This window comes from Capricornis sumatraensis, chromosome 3 (assembly GCF_032405125.1).
Source record: "Capricornis sumatraensis isolate serow.1 chromosome 3, serow.2, whole genome shotgun sequence".
Lineage (NCBI taxonomy): Eukaryota > Metazoa > Chordata > Mammalia > Artiodactyla > Bovidae > Capricornis > Capricornis sumatraensis.
Genome location: NC_091071.1, coordinates 70,010,979 through 70,038,828, shown reverse-complemented (window position 1 = coordinate 70,038,828; position 27,850 = coordinate 70,010,979). Strand labels below are relative to the sequence as shown.

The window sequence follows — 27,850 nt, the reverse complement described above, 5'->3', positions numbered from 1 at the left end:
TCTTAATGAGATGTTTAAAGAAGCCATGTTTTGGGGTATGATCTTGGTCCATTTTTCCACCCAAGCATATTGCTCCTTATCATTTAGGTCATATTTTCTTCAAAACTAAAGGGGACTGTAAAGCCAGCCACAAACCAATTTGATCAGCCTATGCTCAACTAAAACTTCTAAAACAATTCATGTAGTGATAGTCCTTTGAAAGGAATTACGTATTCATTTGAAAGGAATTATATATTGCTTTGAAAGAAATTATATGTTCCTTTCAAAATAATTGATTGTTTTTCTGAATGTGAAATTTTTTTCATATTTATTTGAGTAGGCAAAGCCAAAGTCTTCCAAAGTCTTTGTTTGTTTCTAAGTTCTTGTAAATTTATTTGAAACTGACTCTAAAATCCTGGTGGGAAGGAGGAGGGTGTGTGCAAGTAATATTTGGGTACTCTTCTGGTAATCACCCCACAGTTTATTCCACATGCACATGCCCTCTCTGGAGACAAGGACAGATTGCAGGTTGATGGAAAGTCATCATAACCTACTGAGTACTGCCTTTTCTTTAACTTTATGATAATGTTTACCACTCTCTGTATATCCAGACAATGGTACCACATTCTATGAAAGTATCCAGAGGGAAATAATATGGTTATTGCAATAATTTTTAAGTGACTTTATAAGAGTTATATGGATTTTAGTCACTAGAAATATTTGGAAAATAACTATCTACTTTTTAAGTTCGTGGTAAAGTAGGCTTGTTGTGGTAAAGTAGGGAGTTGGTGATGGACAGGGAGGCCTGGCGTGCTGCGATTCATGGGGTCGCAAAGAGTCGGACACGACTGAGCGACTGAACTGAAAGTAGGCTTGAAAAATAAATTTAGCTTAAAGAGTGGTATTATTTAAAAAGAGAAATTTCATTTGACATCAAGATAGAATGTAAGTTATTAAAGTTCTAGGTATTCTATTTTTCTTAAATAAACTACTACCAGCCACAAAGCCTGAAAGGTCATTTTAAACTTATATTGATTTGCGTGTGTTCCAAAGCTGTTTAATGCTGTGACTCAAAATACTTAACTACATTCAGAAAATTTTCTATTAATTAAGGATTCCTTCTTTGTTTATTAACTTAAAACAATGACAAAATTTAAAAAGCAAATGTGATAACCAAGGCCATTAGTGCTAAAAGGCATGAAAGAGTAAATTGATTGAAAAGCAAAATGGTTTTCCTGCTCCCTGCTTGTAAATCAAAGTTAACTTCATGGATTGTCCATGTTGGCTCACTGAGGCTCTGAAGAACTGGGAGGAATTCGGGTCAAAGATACAATCACCTGTATGATCTCGTCAACAAAACCTCCTCTTCCAGTCTTTATAATCTTTGTGGTTTGTGAGATAAAAAAATATATCAGCAAACATAGACATCATAATATATTAATTATAACTTGAAAAAGATGCTAATGCTTAATTGAACATCTCACACTAAGGAATTATTTTAATTAGAAAGTTTAGCTTTTTAAAAGAAACAAGTATTTAGAAAATAAATGAGAAAAATAGAGTAAAAGGTATATACACATTAAGGCCCAAGGACCCTTAATTATATATAGGCACTGAATTCACTGAATGTCTTTAAATGTGTATTCTGTAGGCCTCTTGGCTGTGATCTCCATATATATATATATATATATATATATATCTCAATCTCAAGGTAAATAAAAGAAATTCACCCTGTTGAACCATTTAGGACCACATATTCTCCTAAAAGGCTTTCCTTTAACCAAGGAGATCTCACAAATTCTCCTCTGTTTTTGGTATGTGTTCATAAAATCAAAGTCTTACTCTTCCCTTAGCTCAGCCATGAAATGCTAAAATATTGTCCAGCCATCTGAGGTCAAGGCCAGTCCAACTAAATGGCACATAGTAATTGCAGCTGTACTGAACAGTGGATATTTATAAAATATGATCCGATTCCAACAGATCGATCGCAAAGGTTATTTACAATTGTGAAATAGTTTCTGTCAGTTCTCAAGACAAGGCATTGTCTGAAGAAGTAATAACTATTATCTCGAAATTGTTCTAAGCCAGTTCCCCTGGAAGATCATAAAATGTGGCAGGACTGTCAGGAGCTTATGTAGAAATTTGCTCCCTTGTGACAGTACCTTCTCCAATTGGGAACAGTGTTCAAAATAAGTTTAGAAAAGAATGGCAAAAAGGTCTTTTCTGGCTGAGTAGCATTTAATTAGTGATATACTCATTTTTTGATCTGTAATATTCATTGAGTTTGGGTGGCACTGGTAATGCAGAATAATAACTACAGTCCTCAGTCTAGTCTCTTTAAAAGAACTATCTAATGTTTCCATCCAAGTGACAAAGTATAAGGCACCTGATGGTTAGAATAGAAGGAACATTCATGTTTATGCTTTCACACCTGCCTGTGCATTCAGCTTGGAGATACATTCTTCCAAGCAAAGGACTCTGAAGATTCAAAGAAAACATCACCAGTGTGTAGTTGGCCACAGCATATACAGCTCTTTTCTTCCAAAACATGGCCACTGATCACAACTGTGTGGGTTGAGCAGTGCCCGGGTATAAACAACAACGTGCCTTCAAGGACTTGATGACAATATGTAATCCCAGTGGCAAGATCTATCACAGCCCTTTGTTATGAGGTTATCATTTCAAGTATCTACCACTTTATTTTCATAAAAATTACACAGAAGGAATTTTCTTTGTGGGTTATCCATCACTTTATACTAGTAGGCAGGTTGTTACAAAGGAGGCTGTAGTGCGTAGTTCTCGTTTGTCATAGAAAAGCAGCTCTGATGTAAAGGACTTGGAATTCAGGCTGGAAAACACCCTAAATATGAGATCTTGGAACAACTTACTGAATTTCTCTGAACATCAGTTTCTTCTTCAGAAAAAAAAAAAATGAAGAATTACATCCATCTTACAGAGTAGTTCTGAAGACTAACCAGGGTACCAGGGTTAAGTGCCCAGTGCATACAAGGTACAATGCACACACCCAGGAAAGGCAGCCACCCCACAGGTCACTGTTCCCCATCTGCAACCCCTCCTCCCTTCAACCTTCCAGCTCTTTTGTTCCTGTCTCCCATCATCTCTGGACATCAGAGGAGTTCACTAAGCTCCGCCTCAGGTGTGTTATCTTTTAAGGTAACCACTCTATCCAAAAGGAGGATAAAATCTAAGAGGAGTGTCAAGTTAGTAAGTCAACATAAAAAATTATTTCTTCCTCTCATTAAAATAGTTACTGTTTTAGCAGTCACCAAGACGCAGGGTCCTTGTGCCTTTCTGATCCATATTGAGGCATGTGGCTCTCTTCTTCAGTATCTGCATCTTCATGGTGCAAGCTAGCTAGTGGAGTTCTAGCCATCACTTATATGTTCTAGATCTCAGAAAGGAGTGCAGGCAGAGGAAGGAAGGACAAAGGAAGGAAAGAAAGAAAAGAGGGAGGAAGGGCAAAAGGGAAGCACACTCTTTCCTTCCAAGAATCTTCTCAGAAGCTCCATATGACATTTCTCATAGCATCTCTTTAGCCAGAACTTAATCCCATGGTCACACCTAGAGAAGATAGAAAATAGTCTTTGATCTGAATGAATTGCAACCCCAAATAAAATTGAGTGAAGTAAAGGAAATTTTTATATTGGTTAGCAACTGGCAGATTCTGCCACCAGAGAAAATCAGCTTAACAATCAGTTTGCCTTGGTTCAGAGTTAAACCCACTGGGAAGGTGAGTTGAACTACTAAAATAGGCTGACTCACTCCCCTACTCAGAATATAGAAACCCTCCTTTAGTGTCACTCCCTGAATGTCAAAATCATACTGTTTTTAAATCCTTACTTTGAATCCTGTGTCCTGTGTTCTTATGCTTCAACCTAGAGCTTTTGGCAGGTTTAGCTTCTTATCCTCTGATTCTGAAATATCATCCTGTACTGTGCCTTTGGCACCTGACCAGCTTCTTCTGAATCCATAGTTGACCTTTGATCTCTTGACTTTATCCACTTTCATCTGTCATTTACGGAAGGAGTACCAAACATGGAGTCCTGGCTGCAAGAGAAGAGTCTCTTCCAAGAGTATACACAATGATGTGCGTATCCTCGTTGCCTTCCTGGAGAGAGGAACTGTAGCTTTCCTGGAAGTCCTAAGGATATCCATGATCTCAGTTAAGAACCACTGCTCTAGGGTGAGCTTCACAGTCTTCTCTGAGGCTTTGGGTGCAAGTAGACTCCCAGTTGTAAACATGGCCCGGATGAGAAAGCAAGTTCAGAGGGAGTGTCAGGAATGGGGATGCCATGTCAGCCCATGTGACAGGCCTGGCTGAGGATCAACAACCATGGGGCAAACTACCAGCTTCCAGGAGAGGATGTCAGGACTAAGGTCATGAATCAGAGTAAGTTTCAGTGTTAGCTGTGGGGTTAAACTAGTCCTTCAGACCCAGGCAAGGACTGTCAAATAGGATGCAGCTAAGGCCAAGATGCTGGATTCATCCTAGTAAACTTCTTCCTCAAGACTGGGAATGGTGTCTTGTGACAACTTTGTCTCCTCGGTATATAAAAAGCCACTTGGCAGAGAATAGTCATTCATTAACTGTTTATTGAACAGAACTAAGGCTTTTGGAATCATGAACCTGGCATAAATAAGGAACCTGAGGTTGATAAGATCAGATGGTCTCATGATCAGACTCTCTAGATTCTTCCTTCTGATCCTGAGAGTAATGGTCATATTCCTGGTAAGACTAGTTCATGCAAATCTGGGGCCTAAATTGATTCAAATCATGAAGTGGACCAACCCTCTGGCCTTCCACACCATCCTTTCTCCCTTCCCCTTGTGGTTCCTGCACTGACTTGATTCTGGTCCAGCTTTCATCCAGTCCTTGACAAGGTTCTGATATTATGGTGTATGATTCCATTGATTCCTTGCCTTACCCTAGAGAGCTTTCTCATTTGGTACTCTGAGACTCCAGCACACAGCCGGCCACCAGTACCTCTTTACCATGCATACATTTTTGCCAACAATCGGTGGCACTGTTTATAATGCATTTGTTCAAGAACGGATAGAACCACATCATGAGTTTGCCCCTTGGTACACTCAGCAGCACAGGCTAAACCAGGAATCCTTCTCTTCTTCTTCCTTTATCAGGCCATCAGACATGAGGGAGTGTTGGTTGCTACGGTGATGGGGCTCAGAGCAGAACCAAAGCATGATTGTGACCTCCAGAGGTGATGGTAACTGAACACATGATTTCCAAGGGTCTTCCTCCTAAATTTCAAGGGTCCTCCCAAGGAAAACAGACATATTCTTTTTGAAAACAGAATTCTTCCACCAAGAGATTATACCCTGAGGATCCTGCAAGACTTTTTGTCCTCTTTTTACCACCATGTGATTAATTGGATTGTTTAATTTTTCTCCATGTTTTAAACTTAGTATCTTCACCTGTGTCTTTGTACAACCATTATTATCTCATTCTTGCAAAAAGCTTTTCTAAATCATTAAGCTAGCAAAAATTCCCATTAGTCCTCAGCATTGGCATTCAGCCTGAATATCCTAACCAGGGATAAAATCTCCCCTTATCATTTGGCTGAGTCAATCTAGGAATCTCTCTTCAGGGAGCATGGTCTGAGCCGAGCCCACAAACTCCAAAGCTTAAGAAGGCCAAGCAAAAAGAAGAAAGACAAAAAGCCTTACAGTAAATATCTTTTTGTTTTCTGGCTTAATTTTCTATAGACTGACCTTCTTTGATTTCTTTTAAACCCTATGCCTTGGTACCATGATCTTGTTTCAATGACTACTCACTACACCGTGCTTGTGTTTGAATTGCTTTGAGAAGAGCATGGCTTTCTACTTTTAAATAAGAAGTCAAAGCTAACCTACCAGTATATCTGATGCCCTCAGTCAGCTGTGTGCCAGTTGACATTCTTCTTGGTTTTTTTGTAATTGGTCATTAGAAATCATCACTTATAATTATTCTTGACAGGTATTGACTTCAGAGAGTTATAGAAACCTAACTGTCCTTAGGGATCATCAGTAAAAAACTATGTAGATAATTATATTCAGATCTTTAAAATATGGTCAATATTTCCAATTATCTTCATGGTTAGCTTTCAGATGTTTACATTGTTCTTAAAAGATAAACTTTGGTTCTGGGTTTTATAGATTCTACAAGTGTGAAATTGGCAGTCTCTTTTTTAAAAATGTTGCAAACATTTTATATAGAACTTAGAATTTTTTTTCAATTAGCATTTTCATCTTCCTATACTCTTAGAAGTGAAAGGAACCCAGAAAAGTCATTTTATTTCCTTCTGTTTCTCTGGGTGGACCACACCTAAGACATTTCTTTCAGATGAGAGTCTGTTTTGTTGCTGAAGAATCACAGAGCAGGTATCTCCACCACCTCTCTCAGTAACCCAGGCTGGTTTCTGATATTCTGTGATTAGTGACTCAATACCCTTCTAGGAAATGAATTGTTTTAGTGATTTTGAACATCTTTTTTTTTTTTTTTCAAACCCAAGTGCAAAACTAAACCAGTGATCTGTGTTCTCCAAATAAGTGATTTGACTTCTTTATTTTCTTTTTTTTTTTTCACCGCCTTTCCAGGTTTACATATGAAATTGCACCAGTGTTTGTCCTCATGGAGCAAATAACACTTAAGAAGATGAGAGAGATAGTTGGATGGTCAAGTAAAGATGGTGATGGGATATTTTCTCCTGGTAGGTTTCTGTTCTCTTTTCCAGACTCTCCTCAAGGTTTGCAGTACGGATCCTTAGGATCTTGGAGAACACTAAACACAAAGTGAGTTTGTAGGAGAACAATGACCTGAAAAATATGATTTTTCAATAGTTCTGCCTTCTTTGTCAGAGCAAAGGCTAGCAAGAATGCTACATTCTTTGTGTTCTAAACAACCAAAGACTGTTCTAAACCTGTACAAACTGACAAAGGCTGTGTCTAAACCATGCTAAACAACTCTGGTCTGATGACAGCAGTTTGATTAAGCTGGGGATTAGGGAATCAAGATTATCAGTGGATTGATCCATTTTGGCCAAAATAGTATATTTGCTGTAAATCTGTAGTTCAGTGTAGATACAATCAGAATCTTTAAAACAAGGACAAATAATCTTATAAGTGGGAGGGAGTTTGGAGTGGTGTCAGAGACAGCGTGATTGTATATGCTGTGCTTGTGCTTAGTCAGTCAGTCGTGTCCGACTGTTTGCGACCCTATGGACTGTAGCCCGCCAGGCTCCTCTATCCATGGAATTTTCCAGGCAAGAATACTGGAGTGGATTGCCATTCCCTTCTCCAGGGGAATCTTCCTGACTCAGGAACTGAACCTGGGTCTCCTGCATTGCAGGCAGATTCTCTACCATCTGAGCCACTATGAGGGAAAGAAAAGAAATAAAAATTGCAATTGTCCAGGCAATTCATCCACAGAATTTGCCGTTTAACAATAGGTAACTAATGCAAACATGACTCATTTTCGCTGTCCAGACATACCTGGTGACCTCAGTTCTCCTTGCGTCTTGACTTAAGTAAATATGAGTTTGGTCTTATTTTAATACACTTGGAGTTCTCCTAAATGACTCAATAACTCAGTTGGGCTGTTCTTTCAGGACCGTACCAGGCAGTGTCACTGTTTGCTTCCATAGGCTCTGTTACTCTCTCTTTCTCTGTCTTTCTGGCTCAGATAAAAGATTCGTCTTTGTCCAGTAAATAGACTGAGCAGAATGTAGGAGCAGAAAGGTTGTAACTCACCTATCTCTGCAGCCGCTGCTGCCACCACCTCTTACATTGCTGTCTAGGTTTCAGGTGGGATGGGCACCAGAGTAAGTGAATCATCTCCAGCCAAATTGCCTTCACGGCTTTGTTAATGAGTGTGATTATTTGTATTTCCAGGCAAAGGGACCAGAGGGAAGCTCTGGCAATAGGGAAGCCAGCAAAACCTATCAGGATATTTTCCTTCCCCTTTCTGACCTCCCTACTCTCTTAAGATACCGCATCAGCCTTTGTTGCTAAAAACAGTAACGAGGGCGTCCCAACAGCTCCTACTGTGTCTTCTTGACGATAGGGGGAGCCATATCCAACATGTACAGCATCATGGCTGCTCGCTTCAAGTACTTCCCAGAAGTTAAGACCAAGGGTATGGCGGCTGTTCCCAAGCTTGTCCTCTTCACCTCAGAACACGTGAGTTGGGTGCACTTGCTCATGGACTGTGGTGTTTTCCAAGGAACTCTCTCACATCTAATGTCCAGCTTCTGTTTGTTGCAGAGTCACTATTCCATAAAGAAAGCTGGGGCTGCCCTTGGCTTTGGAACTGACAATGTGATTTTGATAAAGTGCAATGAAAGGTAGGCAGGGGAGAGTGAATATTAGCTTCTTGATGTATTAAATGTGCTCATCTGTTAAATTTGTTTTATTGTGCTTAAGAACTGACTCAGTACAGTGTGCCAAGCTGCTAATGGTCTGTTGAAAATATCCGATTAAATTACTTTTTGCTGCTGCTTAAGTTTTTTTCCATGTGCAATCTCATTGATTCTTCACTTTAATTTCTCTCCTTTTATTATAATTACAGGGGGAAGATAATTCCAGCTGATTTAGAGACAAAAATTCTTGAAGCCAAGCAAAAGGTATGTACTCTATGATGTATCTAAATTCTGGTGAATACAGATTTTTTAAAATAATCTTCTGTCTGCCTCCAACAATAAAAGTCATTGATGATATGAGATAATAATTTTATTGTGTTTCTAAAATTCTTTTCTCAGATGTTTGCTTATTTTTAGCTTGTGTGATGACTTGGCTTTAAAGCTGTGTCTACAAAGTATAATTTTTTATTTTGAAAAATGAAAAATTCAGTCATTAATCCACTGGTTCTATATTCATTGTGCAAATGGTTAGTTTGATGTATTTCAATAAATCCATTATCCAAGTCTCACAAAGATACGGCCTAATTGAGATTTTTTTTTCACTTGCTACTTGTTAGGTGTAATCTCATTTTAACAAATATTATTTAAGATTAGGATTCTATTTAGCAAATTGCTTCCATGCTCTGGCAGATGGCCCATGATACTTGGTGAATTCAGCCTCAATAAATTCTATTAAATAGAAAAATTGCACAGAACAGATATATCACAAGGCACTGCCAGGCAGCTGTCAGGCCATTTACCAACTCTTAGTTGTTTTGGTTACATTCTTGTACCTGTTTCCCTAACTGTGGTTGTTTGCCTGGGTCTCAGCAGAGGCATTCAGAGAAGGTGATGGCACCCCACTCCAGTACTCTTGCCTGGAAAATCCCATGGAGGGAGGAACCTGGTAGGCTGCAGTCCATGGGGTCGCAAAGAGTTGGACGGACTGAGCAACTTCACTTTCACTTTTCACTTTCATGCATTGGAGAAGAAAATGGCAACCCACTCCAGTGTTCTTGCCTGGAGAATCCCAGGGACGGGGGAGCCTGCTGGGCTGCCGTCTATGGGGTCGCACAGAGTCGGACGCGACTGAAGCGACTTAGCAGCAGCAGCAGAGGAAATAGAAATGTCGCGAGGACTGAGCAAAGGGAGAGAAGGCTCTCCTAGGATTCGTAGACTTTGTCAAGCCTGCCTGAGCTCTATTACTCTGCTTTCTCATTTATTCTTGTTCACACCAAAATTTTACTGTTTCTGTCCTTAGGGAAATAGTGCATAGATCTGTTTTCAATAACCAAACAATGCTTCCATATTATTATTACATCAGTACACTTAGAACAGTACAGGTTCTAAAAGGTAGTATTGTCCAGATGGCATTCAGATACCCGCCATCACTCCAGACAGTTATTACTTTTTCTTGCTTTATTGTTTGCCATAGAACATGTCACTCTTAAACATACTATTTATTTTTCTTATTTAAATTTGTTGATTGTCAGTCACTCACCATTAGAGTGCAGACTCCATGAAGACAGAAGTCTTTGTCTTTTGTGCTCACTGCTGTGTTCCCAACATCCTCAACAGGGCCTGGCACATGAATGTCACTAAAAATATTGGTTGAATAAATGAAGGAATGAGTGAATGCACCAGCGGAGAGTAGTCCCACATATAGTATCAGATACACCCCAGCTTAGCTGATCTCTGTTGGAGATGAATGCTACGGTGGTTCGTTGTGTGGAAAGGAGGGAGGTTAGAAAGACTAATCAGCCTGTCCTTCTTATAGGGTTACGTCCCTCTGTACGTCAATGCAACTGCTGGCACCACTGTTTATGGCGCTTTTGATCCAATACAGGAGATTGCAGATATATGTGAGAAATACAACCTTTGGCTGCATGTCGATGTAAGTGCTGTAACTCAGAGTGGCCTGGGCGCTTCGAGGGGTGGAAGCAGCTCTGCTTTATGATTTTCCTCCAGCTTCTCTCGTAGCCTCTCTCCCCACCACATTTCTTTTGTCCCCAGCAATCTGTGACAGGTGTACACCCAGGCCTGACTGTGCCCTGGGGCTTATTCAGTCCTTCCTGGCCAGTTGCTGTCTTCTATGGTTCAACCTACAAGTTCAGCTCTATCACTATCCCAGAAAGCTTCTGAACAAATGGCTATAGAGTAAAATACAACTGATTTCAAAGGGGGAAAAAAAAGTAAGATACAATGTGTAGAAATTGGCCATTTATCTGAATATGGACACCCAGGTATCTGCCTTCAGTCCAACCATCTGTGACACTTTTCTTAAAAAGGAAGGAAGGAATGAAAAGAAAAGACAAGCATATCTGGCACATGGAGGAAAAATAAGGCTGTAGATGGAAGGTATTATCAATTAAGAGATTTTGTTCCATTTCCTAGGAACATAAGAGGTACATTTTCACATGTGTGATTGGGTGTGTTTTTTTCTCTTTCTCTCTCCTTTCTCTCATGGGTTTAACTTCTCACACGTGGACAATGGAATTACCTGCCCTGATACTGGACAAGTGATTACAAAGTCTGTTCTTATGTCACATGGTGTCCCAAGCTATTTGATCAACATGCACCAGGGAACCCGCAAAAATGTCCTGCTCTTGAAGGAGCAGTTGCGGAAAATCCAAGCCCACCAGGGCTGCTGCCTTCAGAGGTTTTCAGAAGCCCTTAGAGTTCTACTCTGGGTAGACTCAAATGGCAACCTCTAGTCCTGTGTGTTCCTGCTCCCAGAGCCCCCCCAGGAGGTCATCTCAAGTGTCCCTGGCTTTCTAGAGCCCTTCAGGTCCTGGGTCTCAGCTCCACAGGCTCAGCCCCATTTATCTGTATTACTTGCACAGCGACCCTGACATTAACCTAGAGGAACTTTTGAAGAAGATGTGATAAATGATGAATAATTACAACTGCCCTTGGTGGAACAATCTGTGTGGGTTCTGTTTGTCAGAGGAGCTCATGATTTTCACCATTTACATTCTCGTCATGTTTTGCTAAAGGTGTGGTGTGACCGGGCTCAGACTCATCAGTGTTGCTCAGGGTCCCTTTCCCTCTCTTTTCTCTGTCCTCACAGGCTGCCTGGGGCGGCGGGCTGCTCATGTCCCAGAAGCACCGCCATAAACTCAGTGGCATCGAGAGGTAAGGGCTGAACACAGGGCCTCCTCCATCCAGGCCATGCAACACATGGTATGCTGAGTCCACTGATGTGTCTGCACTGATTCCCAACATCTTATTCAATTTAAGCTCACTTTTGTTCAGCAGGCACTGATTGAGCACTTACTGTGTGCCAGGCACTGGGAAATGAAAGATGATAGATTTCCTAGTCAACTGAGTTTTCGCCTCAATGAGCTCACAGTTTAGTAAAAGAGAAAGACAAACAGTTACTACACCCTGTGATAAGCTCAACAATAGATTGGTTGCAAGGTGCCTGAGCAGGAGAGAAGAGAGACTTACCAGGGTGGGCATTTGGAGGCTAAATGAGAGTTCGTCAAGGGCACATGAAGGGGTGCTGATTTAGTTCATTCTTTCTCACTAAGCTTACATTTCCCACTAAACTGAAAGGGCAGGACACTCAGCATGCCTTACTTACTTATTTTCTTGTTTACCATTCACATTCAGTGGGTGTTCTAAGCCAAATATGATTTTGACCTAACTCCTAAATATTGATCTGAAATGAACTCACATAGATTCATTGATTCATTCAGCAACTATTTACCGAGCACCTGACATGAACCAGGTACCTGTCTTCAGCCCAACCACCAGGCACTCTTCCAAAAATGTGTACCTGGCACATTAAAAAAATAATAATAAGGCAATATATGGAAGGTGGTATCAACGAAAAGATTTCCCCTCCCGAGTCTTACTGTCCCGTGGACTAGATAGATGTTCATAAACAAAGAGATGTTTCATCTGCCAAGGTGTGCTATTTTAGACAGGATAGTCAGAGGCCTTTCTAGGGTGGTAGCGTTTCAGCAGATGCTGGGATAAACGGAGGTAGAAAGACAGATACAAGGAAGAATGTTCCAGGTGGTGGGAAGGGCAAATGCAAAGGCCCTGAAGAAGGATGTTCATGGCAAGCTGGAGGAAGGACCGCTATGGAGGCTGCTGTGGCTGGAGCAGTGAGAGAGCAGCAAGAGCAGATGAGGGTGGAGGGTGGACCAGCAGCAGACGTCAGGGAGGCGCTCCAGGGGGCCAAGTGTTCTGAACCTCTCCTGTGCCTGTCCCCCTGCCTTTCAGCTTGGAGAGGCCAGTATCTGAGTGAGTGGGTGAAGCATAACTTGCTGAGGCATAGTTATATGGGCCTTAACTCGGAGGACAAGATCTTATATGTAGATGGATCAGTCCAACTGTACTTTAAATTTCTCAGGCAATTTCCATTTTCCATCTGTGAGTCAAGGGGAAACTTGAAACATTTTGCACTAGACTTTTTCTTTTCTAACATTTTAAAGCGCATATGTCTTCTGAAAGAAACTGAATCTATATCATATGTTGCTACTTTCCACTTGTAGCGCCAAAGAATGATTTTCTTCAGTCCTTTAGGACATTCAAAAAATTGTTCAGATATTTTGTTGAGATCTGTGTATGATTGTTTAATGGCTCAGTGCATGATAACTGTGAGAAAATGGATTAAATTCACTACCTTGTAAAATATGACTTGACAGTGATGCTTTTTAATGAGATAACATTGAGTCAACTTACAACTTTTCATGAATCTCTTTCATAAAGATTTTCTTTATTCATGTGGTGGAAGGTACTTCAAGCCTTTCTTCTCTTTGAACAACAGTATAGACTCTATAGTCAAGTATACACTAAATTGTTTTCTCTCTATTGGACCAAAGCAAGATGAAGAGGTTAAAAATTCACAGCAGGAATTTAGCTCCAGGGAGAGCAGAGGCAGTATAATTCCAAGCCAATTGCTATGTCTGGGGAAAACATTCTTCACAGGTATTAAAGCACAGAACCCAGCTGTGGGCTAGGCCATTGGGAAGGAGTTACCCAAGTTTTAATCATCATACATTACACTTGTTTGTTTCTATAATGTCCTAGCTAGTGCGCTCCTTAACCATTTAATTGTGTCTGACGGAGTGATGCGGTTGCTAGGAGACGATGCTTGTTAAACTACCATTGCAGACTAAACAGGCAAGATTATGTTTATTTAGCATTTAAACAATGCTACTAAGTAGTCAAAGTCTAGAACTGCCCAACTGATCCTTGCTTTTGTGTGTCAGTCTTCATACTACCTTATAAGCAAGTAGGTCAGCATCACCAGTCCTTTTTTATAAGAAAAGGAAGGCAGAAAGAACCTGAGTCTGTTGCCTAGAGGGAGGCAGTCTAGTAGAGAGGTTATGAACAGTAGATTGACAGTTAGACTCCCTGAATTTGAATCTTGACTCCAACACTTCCCAGCTGTGTGACTTTGGGTGATGTATTGAACCCTCTTGTCCCTCACTTTCCATCTAAAATAGAGGTAACAATAGTCTCTATATGATAGGGTTGTTGTAAGAATTAAGTATTTCAGGCATGATTATTAGCATTATATTTACTAACTCAGTTTACTAACTTTATTCAATTCCTTGAGGTAGATATTATTCTCCCCACTTGACAGTCAGGAAAACTGAGGCACAAAGGAGTTGTGTAACTCCCAAACCAGCAAATGTCAGAGCCAGGTTTCAGACTTGGCTTCAAAGCTTGAGTTCATAACCATGACACCACACTGATAAAATGCCTGTAACGCTCTTGGAATACTAGGAAACGTAATAAATGCTCTTCATAAATGTTAGCTAGTATTAATAGCAGTTTTTTAGAAGAGGCAATCTGCTACTTAGTACTCTGAGACTGCCCACAAAGTATTTATTTACCACTTATTGATCAGTTTAGGGGGCTTCCCTTGTGGCTCAGCTGGTAAAGAATCTGCCTGCAATGCAGGAGACCTGGGTTTGATCGCTGGGTTGGGAAGATCCTCCTGGAGGAGGGAAAGGTCACTCCAGTATTAGGTCAGTTTAGGGGACTAGGCATTGAAAACGTGCATTGACTTGAGTTGCGGGGGGTGATGGTTTCCTCAAGCGGACAGTTGCCGCTTGTTGACCCCTGCACCTTCTCCTCAGAGTATCATATGCTTCTTTCAGGGCCAACTCTGTCACCTGGAACCCTCACAAGATGATGGGTGTGCTGCTGCAGTGCTCTGCCATTCTTGTAAAAGAAAAGGTCTGTCCTTCCCCTAGAGATGAGCTAGTGGCCTGCACACCTTTTAGAAGGCATGAGAAGGGGAAAGCTTGGAGGTCTTCTTACAGTACTTGTTGAGGAACTCACGAGGCTGACAGCCTGGCTAGGCCTGCCACAGCTATTGTTTCCCTCCTGTGTCTGTTAGACTTCAGCTAACCCAGCACCTTCCCTTGGCTCTTGCTCTGCTCTTCCCAGGCTCTTGCTATTCCTTCTTCCTTGTTCAGTGCTCAAGGCCCTGCCAGTGGAGGAAACTACAAGGGCATTATTTCATTCCACATTCCTTCTCTCAAAAGCGAGAGTGACTGGCTGAGCTGCCACCTCTCACCTTAGGATGAAAAGAGGTGGCGGGAACATACTTCAGGTTCTGAGCATGAGTCTGTGGCCCCAAGAGCTGAAACAAATTACTCAGAACCACAACTACAAATGTCAACTCAGGGCAACAAGGAATGTTGGCCAAAAAGCTGTGAGTTAGCAGCCTACTCTCTTTAAGAATCTGATCATGGAACCCTGCCCTGGAGAGCTTTGTTCCTTTGCGTGCTGAAGCATGCACAAAAGCCTGTCTGTCCTGTGGCAGCTGCAAATGCAGGTGCTCCTTACTCCACTCCTAAGCAGAGTGCCTGTCAACTTCATAGATGACCTGGGAATGGACTGGAACACCTTTTAGGGGGCACTTTGGGGAGGAAAATTCTTCTACACATGAGACTTCCACCCTCTATAGGAAGTTTATATCCCCAACTCTTGCCAACTGAATGCCATAGTGCTTTCCAGTCTGTGAAATAACCCAAAATAGTCATACACATTTCCAAATGCCCCTTAGAGGGACAATAGGGTGGGCCCTCATGGTTGGCATCTGAGACAAAAGATAATTTTCCAAGTAGAGTGAGAGAGGAGAAGGGGCAAAGGTTTTTCCAAGGGTGGTTTTAGAGGACATCAGGACAAGTGCAAGTCCTCATGAGATACTAGATGAAAGGTTACATGTGACCCCAAGTCCAGCGTGCCTTGTTTCCAAGCCATCCACACTTCTGTCCAGAGAGCACAGATTTCCATGTGTTGATTTCCATGGCAGGGTATCCTCCAAGGATGCAACCAGATGTGTGCGGGATACCTCTTCCAGCCGGACAAGCAGTATGATGTCTCCTATGACACTGGGGACAAGGCCATTCAGTGCGGCCGCCACGTAGACATCTTCAAGTTCTGGCTGATGTGGAAAGCAAAGGTATGAAGAATGGTCTTCAGGAAATAGAGCAGAAGTGTAATTTGCACAGGCTGGCTGGCAAAAGAGAGGCAGAGCTGTATCACAGATAATTCATTATGTGTGTAATCAATATCTAGATAATGAACTATTTTCTTTGCTTGTGAATGAAATAACTTTATCCCTTATGTCAAATTCTCTCTCTTTCCATTCAGTCTCAATTTGAATTAGCATGACATTGTCTTTAACTTTCTCTTTTAAGCACTAAAAATTTTGCCAAGGGCTTCCATGGCAGTTCTTAGGGATACTGAAATTATTTAGTGCAGATGTCGAGAAAGAGATAAAGATAAAATTACTGCATTTTTCTGTGCAGAATCCTGAGTTCTTTTATGAGGTCTTGAATTATGGGATGTATATATCAGTTTTAAGTTCTATGTAAATAATGGCCTCTTTCATACCCTCTTCTAGAAAATGCATACTTGATTCTAAGAAATCCTAAACCAAGGCATGCTGTGTCTGTATTCATCAGTCTTTAAAGCTGCTTTTCTATGTCTAGAAGAAAAAAAGCAAGCTATTTGGAATTTCCCTCAAATTTTGGATGAGGAAAAGGAATACTATGTGACTATTTGTTTCAAAAGTATTTTTATGCAGTCAAGTAAAGGCAATTTTGATTTCACAGCTTTAGATCACCACCATCATTTTTCTTTATCTATTGTAAATTAATTTTAATAAGTTTCAAGATTAGGTCTGCTAATACCAAAACAACAAGGTTTTCCAGCCAAACATCTAGTCAAATGTTCTTCTGTAGGAAGAATTTGATGGATTATTAGTGTTTTCCCTTGCTAAGTCATTTTGTCTTAATATAGAAATAGTCTGATTTCTACCACAAAGTAATCACAGGTATTTTAAGCATATAAATAGCCATGAATTGTAGGAAAAGAAAGAGCCCTATGATTCAGAAGTATAATAACCACATGGCCTGTCTCAGTAATTTGTGCCTTCGTTCTGCCTAACAATAACCCCTTAAAGCATCTGCCGGAAGTTTGGCTCACAGTGAATTGGTTACCAAGGTGGGATCCTGGTGTGGGCTTCATTCTCAAGAGGAAGGCAGACCGGCCCAGGCACGTGCTCAGCAATGAGTGCTGCTCTGCCAGTGTTGGACTTGGCCCAGGTGCATTAGCAACCCGCAAGCCTTGCGCATCTGCTCTCCTTGTTGACGCCGACCCACTCGACACCCCCCGCGCTGCTGTCACTAGTCAGCCATGCTGGCTTTGGAAACTCATGCTCAGTCAGTTTGCCAATACTTGGAGCTACTGCTGTCTCAGGGCATGCCCTAAGACCAGTGCTTCCCCTTCTGCCTGCCTGCCTGTCACCACAAAGGGGTAATATGATGTTATGTGGAGGGTAGCCTGCCTGGGAGTGAGGGGGATGTGTTTGGTCAGGACTTCCTTCTGGGGAAGGTAGGTTCCAAAGTACTATTTCTCCAACTCTCTGAAGAACCAGTTGGGGTTTTCTTTAATCTGTCATAGACCAATACAATAAAGATGAATTGCTAGAAAAATGAAATAGAAAGCCATAAGAAATATAAACATCAATTTAAAAAATGAGATTCAGTAGACATAAAATTACTCTGTCAAATGGCCATAGAAGTTTCTTATTGCTTAATCTCAGTTTCTCAACTCATCTCATCATGGACTGGTTACGGTGTGTGTCCGTAGATGACAGTTTGGGTGGCAGTAGCCTAAAGCAAACCAAAAATGGGCTTCAGGCTCAGGCTGTGAATTACTAGCAAGAATCTAAAAGCCCTGTTGAGGATAACTGCCCAGAGACTAGAATGCCTTCAAAAGAGATTTGGCACATATTATCACATACAGAGCTGTGAGAAAGCCATACACGTTCAATGAGATGGTTCTTGCTAACCATCTCCAAGAATACTCTTCTGTATATTTCTGATAGATAAAGACAGCAAAACCCTCTCAATGCCATCACAGGGAAATGCAACTTCTCGCCAACAAATATGACGTTCTTTCTTTCTTTTTTTTTTTTTTTTAAATAAAAAAAAACAGGGTACAGTGGGCTTTGAAAATCAGATCAACAAATGCTTGGAACTGGCTGAATACCTCTATGCCAAGATTAAAAACAGAGAAGAATTTGAGATGGTTTTTGATGGTGAGGTAAGCTGTCTGGACTAGATATATCGAGTATCTATTGAGGGAAGTTTATTGAGGGAAGCTTCTGAAGCTGTAGTGTCCCGCATTACCAGAAACTGCTTCTGAATTTTCATTCTATGCATTCCTCGTTAACTTCCCTCTGTGTTCACAAATGTTTCTTCCAGTAGCATTGGGACAGCTTTTCCCCTTCGCCTCTTCCGGAAAGGTGTAGTTCTCAGCCAGCCCTTCATAGACCAGAGGTCTTTCCTTGGCAGGTCTGAATCCTGTATCATTCCTGTATCATTCTTGGAACTTATTGTGGTGTTGTATCTCCATGAGAAAGTGTTCTTCAGTTCCAAGAAGCTCATGGATGGGTATACCAATCCCATACCCTTGTCTCCCAAGACTGGTCCTAAAATGAAGTTGTACTTTACATAGATTCATTATGAGGAGAGCAAGATAAAATTGTCTGTGCCCTGAGTTCAGATCCACACTGCGCACAGTAAGGTGCTTGTTATTCTGGTGTTGGCTGAGTGCCTGCTGTGTGTCTTGCCCCAGACTGGGAGCTTGGTGGTAGAGTAGTGACCAAAACAGGTACCATCTCTCCCCTATTGGAGCTCACAGCTGAATAAAGAAAGCTGGAATAAGAGCCAGTGCTGAATAGAAGGAATTACACTCATAATCCAGTGTAATAAAACACTGCCTGCATTCAACTCAGTCTATTTATCAGCCACCTAAACTACTAGTAACACTCTGGAGAGTCACCAAATGAACAAGAAAGCCCTAAGCAGTTCAAATCCATCATATAGTGCTCCTGCGTTTCACCTCTGGTGCCTCACGCTCATCATTTACACTATTTTACGTGTTCCACTAGCAGGTTAAGATGAATGTGATGTCTCCAACCCATGAAAGGTAGGCACAGTGATGGCAGACAGCAACTAGGAAGGAAACTGAAAAACTACTGCAAGAATACAGAAGGACTCAAGAAGCATGAGAGTCCTTAGAGAAGGATCACTAAACAATTCAGTACATCTCAATAAGCCCTGTCTTAAAGTTTAGAACCAGTATCAATGTTCATTACGATAATCCTGAGTTATCAGGAGAAGGTTTAGTATTGATAGAATAAAGTCAAAACATTCAGTACCAAAAAAATTAACAATGCTTTGATCATCTTCTATATATGAGGCACTACCAAATGGCCAGATGGATAATACCGTTTATTGAAATGACCCAAATGTAGTTTTTTTTTTAACATTTCAGTGTTCAAAGGTGGGTAACTTTAATCATCTAGAAAATTGGTTATGGGAAATAGCTCTCTTCCCAGATATGATGGGATAAACCAGGCTTTGTTCTCCCAAGTATAGAAGTAACATGAAACCTTTTTGAGGGATGGGGTGGGGAGTTAGAACAGCTTTCTCTCAAGTTCTGTTAATTTTCTGATTTGTTCTTTGCGTGCTTGTTTGTGAAAATCGCTGCAGCCTGAGCATACGAACGTCTGTTTCTGGTATATTCCACAAAGCCTCAGGGGTGTTCCGGATAGCCCTGAACGACGGGAAAAGCTACACAGGGTATGGAATCTCTCCTTGTCTCTTCTAACCCTCTGCAGTTTCTCTGGCTGGTCAGAACATCCTCACTCTAGGGATCTGTCTGAACAGGAAGAAATGAAAGCTAAAGGTTTGGGGTGATACAGAGACATCCTGTTATATTCTTCTCCTGGGGTCTGAATTGTCCCCACTGTGGTTCAGATGCAGCAGGAATTTCTAGGGAATGCATTCCTGCATTAGGTGGGTGTTTGTCATCAGGGGGGTCATGCGCTGTACAGTTGAATAGTATACATATTCCTTGGAACGTCCGTACCAAACCATGTCTGTTAAAATATCTTTTACTAAGTTTGAGTCAACTCTAATGCTGATTCATTTTAGTTACTGGTTTCTATATCTAGTTTATATGTTACTTATAGTTGTTTTTATTTAACTTATATAATATTCACTCATCTAATCATTCAACAGATATTTGGTGAGCAGAGTTCATGTGCCAGACAGTATCCCAGGTGCTGGATTGTATGGAAGTCTTAATTTGTATTGTTGCCCATGTGAATTTTTCATTTTTGTTTTTGACTTTATTATCACTGTCCTGTGTCTGACTTTCGAAATTCAGTTGCACAATACTTTCTATAGGAATGTATGATTGGGTAGACTTAAATAGTCATTAGTGGCCATCATCAAAAAAACCTACAAATAATAAGTGCTGGACAAATAATAAGGGTGCGGACAAAAGGGAATCTTCCTAAACTGTTTGTGGAAATGTAAATTGGTGCAGCCACTATGGAGAACAGTATGGAAGTTAGCTATAAAAAGAATGAAATAATGCCGTTTGCAGCCGCATGGATGAACCTAGAGATTATCATAATAAGTGAGGAAAGTGAAACAGAGAAAGACAAATATCCCATGATATCACTTATATGTGGAATCTAAAAAATTTTATGAATGAAATTATTTACAAAATAGAAGCAGACTCACAAGCATAAAAAACAAACTTATGGTTACCAAAGAGGAAAGAGGGTAGGCAGGAAGGACAAATGAGGAGTTTAGGATTAGCAGATACACACTACTATATATAAAATAATCACAAGATCCTACTGTATAGTACAGGGAGCTATATTCAGTATTGTGTAATGATCTATAATGAAAAAGAGTCTGAAAAATAACATATATGTGTGTATAACTGAATCACTTTTCTGTCCACCTGAAACTATCACAGTATTAAAAATCAACTTTATGTCAATTTAAAAATTAGTCATTAGATATTAGCCACTGAAGAAACTTGGGTATAAAATACTTCTTTGCCTTTGTGTCAGTGTAAATACATAATGAAAAGCAGATTGCTCTTTTTTTCCACCTAAGAAATGGGTTGTATTATGAAAAAGAGCATGGTGTTAGTATCAATCTTGAGTTTTGTCTTGTTTTCCCTTTCAAGGTGGCCCCGAAAATCAAAGCCCTGATGATGGAATCTGGCACAACCATGGTTGGCTACCAGCCTCAGGGGGACAAGGCCAACTTCTTCCGGATGGTCATCTCCAACCCAGCCGCTACCCAATCTGATATTGACTTCCTGATTGAGGAGATAGAGAGGCTGGGCCAGGATCTGTAACTGCCACCCACAGTGCATCAGTTTCTGGGACTTCCCTGTCCCCTCCGCACTCTAGAACAAACCTCTATATGTTGCTGAAACACATAGGCCATTTCATTGAGGGGACACATAATATCTTGAAGAATACTGTTAAAACCTTCCTAAAGCTTATTAGAGTTAGCTGGAAATAATGTTCTTTTTCAAAAGTTGCACATTAGGAACACAGTATATATGTACAGTTATATATACCTCTCTCTATAAATACACGTCTGTATAGTGAGTGTGGTACTAGATCACAGCATGTCTCCCGCTCCTTCTTCCTCAGTTACTGAGGGGCCAAACATGCCACAAACCAGCTTGCCCAGCCACCCCAGAAAAGATGTTTTTTCAAAATGCTGTGTGTTGGGGACCAAGGAAAATGCTGTTGGCAGGCATTGACCTCACTGTCAGTATTTCTCCCATCTGAAGTCATGATGGATGAGAAAAAGTGCCACTGGGTGGCAAGAGTCCCGCCTTCCCTATTAGGATCCTGTTAGGGGAAAGCAGTAGCAGAGTCATTGTTTCAGGTGCCCTATTGCTGTATATTTAGAGTTTAATTTGTGTAGGTTGTGCACATTTCTGTTGTTTGTCCTTAGGAGGGGGAGGGGAAGAATATATGTAATGATCTCAATGACTGTTTGTAGGTAAATGAAATATTTGCTTATTTATACTCAGAGATTTACCATGTTAAAGAGGTGTCTTGTATTTTCTTCCCATTTGTAATGTATCTTATTTATATATTAATGCAGTAAGTTCTGAAAATTGTTTATGGTATTTTCGTGCACTTGTGAGCCAAAGAGAAAAGACTGAAATTAGTAAGACTTATATTATATTAGAGTGCCCTTAAAATAATGATTTAAGCATAACTTTACCATCTATAAAAGAATTCTGATACTGTACATAACATCCTATATATGGAAATCCCGTGACTTACATAGCGTCTGCTCTATTACCCTGTCTGGCTGTATGTTGGGTGTTCTCTATGCTTTTCTAGTAACTGTTGGATAATAACTAGGTCTTCTGTAATTTTGTAGTAGTTCATGACCAATCTCTGTGACTCCCTTAGCGCAAACCTAAGGCAATGTTTCCGAAGACTTTCTGAAGATCTCAAACTGACCAGGCTCACAACTGTTTTTGAAGAAAGGAAATTCACACTGTGCATTTTAGAGTATGCAAGAAGACTATAAATAAATAAAAATATTCTCTGTGGAGAATTTGAACAAAATTTTCTTTCAGTATGTGTTTCATGCAGAAAAGAGAGGTTTCCAGTTATGATTGTTGGGATCACCATAGCCCATTCATGCTCACCAGCTGACTTTAGGTGATGCTCAATACCTTTATTAGGTTGGGACTCAATCCACAGTCTTAAGATTCCCAAGCCCCATATCTAAAAATCATTGGGATTCTAATTAAATAAAATTTGCGGTTCACACTTGGAAAAAAAAAATCATTCCTATTTTTCATTTTCCTATCTGTATCTTGGAGTTCCAGTCATCCATTCAACAAATTTTTGTTTTTCTGTTACAGGCACTGTTCTAGAACTAGGATAGCAGAGTGTGCATGGCTGAAAAATTTTGCTTCTCATAGGCATCTTCCACCACTTGGTATCTACAGTATCTGAATACCTCTAAGAGCATAGAATTGTACCTTCCAGCTGCTTATGCTTGTACAGTGGGCCCAGTTCACCTCCTCAAGAAATATATTTTGGTGCTGAGTCATTATGAAATAGAGACCATTCTCTATGAATATTCTGTTAAGCCAGGATAATACCATCTCACTCATTTGGAATACAAGGAATTCCCTATTTGGCACTTGCAGGGATTAAATGAGTCATTTTTAATAGCATATCAATTGCACAAGTAACCATTGTATTAAACAAACTAGACTCCATAGGAAAGTGATCTTAAAGTCACTTTTTCCCTCTAACTGTTCCTTCAGATCCCCTGTGAAGGAGGGGTTGATCGTTTCCACGCCTCTATTTGAATTCAGGCTAATCCCATAGCTTTCCTGGCCTCTCGGGCACAGAACAGTCTCATTTTAGAAACTGAATGTCCAGCTCTGTGTAATAAGCAGGACCTCAAATTTGTATCCAGTATAGAGTCCCTACCCTTGACCCTGCTGGTACCCTTTCACGCTGAAATCCATTGCTGTAGGGGCTGGGGGGGTGGGGGGCAGTGTGTGTCCAGGGTGGCAAGGCTGATGGTCGAGATACAGTCAACTTCTTTTTTTTTTTTTACTCTTTTCAGCTACTATATTTTCCCATCTACAGTCAGATTTAGGGAGAGAAGGGGTCAGAGTAACAAAGGCACAGTTTTAGATAACTGTTAAATTGTCAGTTGGCCTCCGGGCTCCTGGTCTATGAGATTTTTTTTCTCATGGGATAATATTTTGAGAAAAAATTTTTAAATTAAGGTATAATTAAGGTACAGTAAGATTCACTCTTTATAGTATAATATGAATTTTGACAAACCCATTCAGTAATGTAACCATCACAATACCTAGAACAGTTCCATCACACCCATAAATTGTCCCTCATCCCTTTGTGAGTAGCACCTTCTCCAACCCCTAATTCTTGGCAACCTCTGATTTGTCTGTGTCTAGAGTTTTGTTTTGGAGAAGGCCATGGCACCCCACTCCAGTGCTCTTGCCTGGAAAATCCCATGGATGGAGGAGCCTGGTAGGCTGCAGTCCATGGGGTCGCTAAGAGTCGGACACAGCTGAGCAGCTTCATTTTCACTTTTCACTTTCATGCATTGGAGAAGGAAATGGCAACCCACTCCAGTGTTCTTGCCTGAGAATCCCAGGGATGGGGGAGCCTGGTGGGCTGCTGTCTATGTTGTCGCACAGAGTGGGACACGACTGAAGCGACTTAGCAGCAGCAACAGCAGAGTTTTGTTTCTCCCATTTTGTAAATAGAATCACATGTAACCTTTTGAGTCTGGCTGCTTTCTCTTAACACCATGCATTTGGAATTCATCCATGTTGCTGTCCGTATCATTTGTTCATTCCTTTTAGTACTGCATAGTATTCCATTTGTATGAAGGTACAGTTTATCTGTTCTCTCATATAAGGAAATTTGGGTTGTTTGCAGCCTGGGGCAATTAAAATGAAGCCACTATAAACAGTAGGGTACAGATTTTTGTGTGAACATAGGTTATCATTTAACCTAGGTAAATAACTAGGTGTAGGATTGCTTAATCCTATGGCAAGAGTATGTTTATCTATGAGGTAACTAGTTCCAAAGTGGCTGTACCATTTTGTATTCTCACTAGCATTGTAGAAATTTTCTAGTTGCTCTATATTTTGCTGGCATCTGGTGTTGTTGATTTTTTAAAATTTTAACAATTCTTTTGTTGTTGCTATAGCTTTATTGAAATATAATTCATATGCCATGTAACTCACTCATTTTAAAGTATATAATTCCCTGGCTTGTAAACTATTCACACAGCTCTAAAGCTATCACTCCAGTCAAATTTAGAACATTTTAATCATCCCGCAAAGAAACCTCATACCCATCAGGAGACATTCCTCATTCCCATATACATATCCTCTCCAGCCATTGGAAGCCACTACAGGGCTTTTTGTCTATTCTAGACATCACATATAAATGAGATCACACAGTATGTAATCTTTTGTGATCAAATGTGACTTCGGATGTTTTCAAGGTTTATCCATGATATAGTATGCATCATTACTTCATTCTTTTTATTGCTGAGTAATATCCTATCACACAGATACACTACTTTTTTTTCTTTAATCTCTTCATCAGTTAATGGACATTAGGGTTGTTTCCACTTTTTGACTATTATAAATAATACTAGGCTTTGCCGTTTGTCTCAGACGGTAAAGCATCTGCCTGCAATGCGGGAGACCCGGGTTCAATCCTTGGGTTGGGGAGATCCCCGGGAGAAGGAAATGGCAACCCACTCTAGTACTCTTGCCTGAAAAATCCCATGGACAGAAGAGCCTGGCAGGCTACAGTCCATGGGGTCACAAAGAGTCAGACATGACTAAGTGACTTCACTTTCACTATGAATATTTGTGTACAAGTTTTTGTACTGACATTATGTTTTGTATTGTTTTACACTAATAGTGGTATCTTGCTTTGGTTTTAATTTGCTTTTTTTATGGGGCACTTTTGAAAGATCCCACTGAGTCCTTCCATCTCATCGCACATGAGGCATCAAAGTCTCTCCTCCCGTAACCACTTAGGACTCAGCCCCTCAGCCCTGGGCCCTTGGCCATCCACCCTGTCCAGACCTTATATTGGTACCCTTTCTCTAGATAGTACTTTTGGGTGGAATCTCTTTTATTTAAAATCAATGATGTGGGTTACATAAGGAGGGCTTTAAAAATATACACGTTCAGGGTAAAGAACGACTATCACAGAATACTTGAGTACCCACTGCTCAGCCCAGGAAGTAGAACATCATCAGTATCTTAAGAGCTCCCCAACTTCATAATGAACTCTTCCATAACTAGATGCTCTCCTTTCCCCAAGAACTAGATTCATTATTCTGAATTCTGTGTTAATCACTCTCTTGTTTTTCTATATAGTTTTAATACATATATATGAATCATTATTGTTTAGTTTTACTTGGCTTTGCACTCTATGTAAATGAAATATTACAGAATATATACACTTATGACTTAGCCATCTGTTCAACATTTTGATTTTGTAGGACCAATGCTAACCTATAAAGAGCCTAAAGGCACCCCTTCCTTCAGGGATAGACATCCCTGTGCAAGCGTTTTCAGCTTGGCATGTGACGCACGTAATAGATTCTAGCACCTACTGAGCCTACTCCCACAACCTGCAAGCACAGCCTTATGTGGCAGCCTCGTGTTTTTGAGATTCACTTTTGGTGATACTATAATCCATTCATTTTTATGGTTGTAATCCCATTTCATTGGTATGAATATACTTAAGTTGGTTTATTTCTTCTAGGAGGGTAGATATATGATTTTCCTCCCAGTTTTTGCCTTTAGTGATAATGTTGCTACGGGTAGTCTTGTTTTTGTTTTTTCTTCAGTTTTTTAAAAAATTATTGATGAATAGTTGATTTACAATGTTGTATTAATTTCTACTGTACAGCAAAGTGATTCAGTTATATATATGTATATACACATATATATATATGCACATTCTTTATCATTATGGCTTATCATAGGATATTGAATATAGTTCCCTATGCTACACAGTAGGACCTTGTCATTTATCCATTTTATATCTAATAGTTTGTATCTGCCAACCTCAACCTCCCACTCCACACTCCCCTCAATCTCCTTCCCCTTCGCAACACAAATCTGTTTTCTGTGAGGCTGTTTCTGTTTTATACATGAGTTCTTTTGTGTCATATTAGATTCCACATGTAAGTGGTATTTTATGCCATTTGTCTTTTTCTTTCTGACTTCACTTAGTATGCTTATCTCTAGGTCCATCCATGTTAGCAAATGGCATTTTTTCATTCTTTTTATGGGAGAGTAATATTCTATAGTGTGCGTGTATATATATTACTTATACATAAAATATGGTATATATACATATAGATATAGATATACTTTGTTTGTTGTATATACTTTATTTATATATAGACTTTGATATATTTTTTTTATCCATCCATCTGTTTATGGATGTTTAGGTGGTTTCCATGTCTTGGCTGGTGTGAATAGTGCTGCTGTGAACACTGAGGAGCATGTATCTTTTTGAATTATAGTTTTCTCTGGATATAGCCCAAGAGTAAGATTGAAGGATCATATGGCAACTCTACTTTTAGTTTTCTGAGGACCCGCCATACTATTTTCCACAATGAGCATTCTTTGCACTTGTTTCCTGGTGTTCATGTGCAAAATTTTTTCTAAGGCTTAATGCTTATAAGTGAAATTGCTGGATCATAGAATACCTGTTGAACTTAACTGAGTAAAGCAGAGTGGGCAAACCAAGTTGCACTTTCGCCAGCAGTGTGCATTTTCCATACCTCACCATCACTTGCCTAAATTTTTTGCTAGTCTAGTGGGTTGAAATTGTATCTCATTGTGGTTTTGTCTTTCCCTAATTACAAATGAGGTTGGGTATCTTTTCACATTTTATGAACCATTTGTGTTCTCTCTTCTTTGAAATGCGTAAATCACACTCTTTGTCCGATTTTAAATTTAAATGTTTGCCTTTCTCGTATAGTCTTTAGAAGCTCTCTATATGTTCCGGTCACTAATTCCTTTTGATTGTATGTTTAATAAATATCTTCTCCTAATTTGGGGCTTGACTTTTCATTTAACTAATGGTCTTTTTTTGAAAACACGCATTTAATGTAGTTGGATTTTAGCAGCATATTTCGTTACAGTTTTTGGTTTTTTTGTCTGTCTTCTCTAAGAAATTCTTCCCTATACCAAAGTCATAAAGACATTGTCATGTATATATTGACTTCTAAGTTTTATGGCTTTATACCTTTCACATTTAAGTCTTCAATCCACCTAGAATTGATTTTTGTATTTGGCTCTTCCTCAAGAATGAAAGAGCTATTATTAGCCCTTTTCTCTTCCATATAAATTTAGAATTAATTCATCAAGTTCCACCAAAATATCTTGTTGGAATTTTCATTGGAGTTTCATTGAATCTGTGAATCAATTTTAAGAATATTAACATATTTTCAATATTGAATATAATAACCTTAAACAAAGTTTATATCTCCATTTAACTAGGTCAGCTTAAATGTCTTTCAGTGAAGTTT

At 40.0% G+C, this 27,850-nt stretch overlaps 1 protein-coding gene across 2 annotated transcripts in view; it reads left to right on the top strand.

Moving 5' to 3' along the window:
- GAD1 (glutamate decarboxylase 1) overlaps positions 1–21,104 on the top strand; it is a 35,916-nt gene extending 14,812 nt beyond the window's left edge. Inside the window, exons 6-16 of one of the 2 annotated variants that reach the window (XM_068967507.1) lie at positions 6,595–6,707; positions 8,060–8,175; positions 8,260–8,339; positions 8,564–8,618; positions 10,171–10,287; positions 11,464–11,528; positions 14,516–14,594; positions 15,679–15,828; positions 17,871–17,978; positions 19,433–19,522; positions 20,931–21,104. In XM_068967507.1, coding sequence (XP_068823608.1) covers positions 6,595–6,707; positions 8,060–8,175; positions 8,260–8,339; positions 8,564–8,618; positions 10,171–10,287; positions 11,464–11,528; positions 14,516–14,594; positions 15,679–15,828; positions 17,871–17,978; positions 19,433–19,522; positions 20,931–21,104 — 1,147 coding nt within the window. Of the gene's footprint in view, positions 1–5,139; positions 5,177–6,594; positions 6,708–8,059; positions 8,176–8,259; positions 8,340–8,563; positions 8,619–10,170; positions 10,288–11,463; positions 11,529–14,515; positions 14,595–15,678; positions 15,829–17,870; positions 17,979–19,432; positions 19,523–20,930 lie in introns of those variants that run through there. The other variant, XM_068967508.1, reaches the window with a different exon arrangement.
- The last annotated feature ends 6,746 nt before the right edge of the window (positions 21,105–27,850 follow it).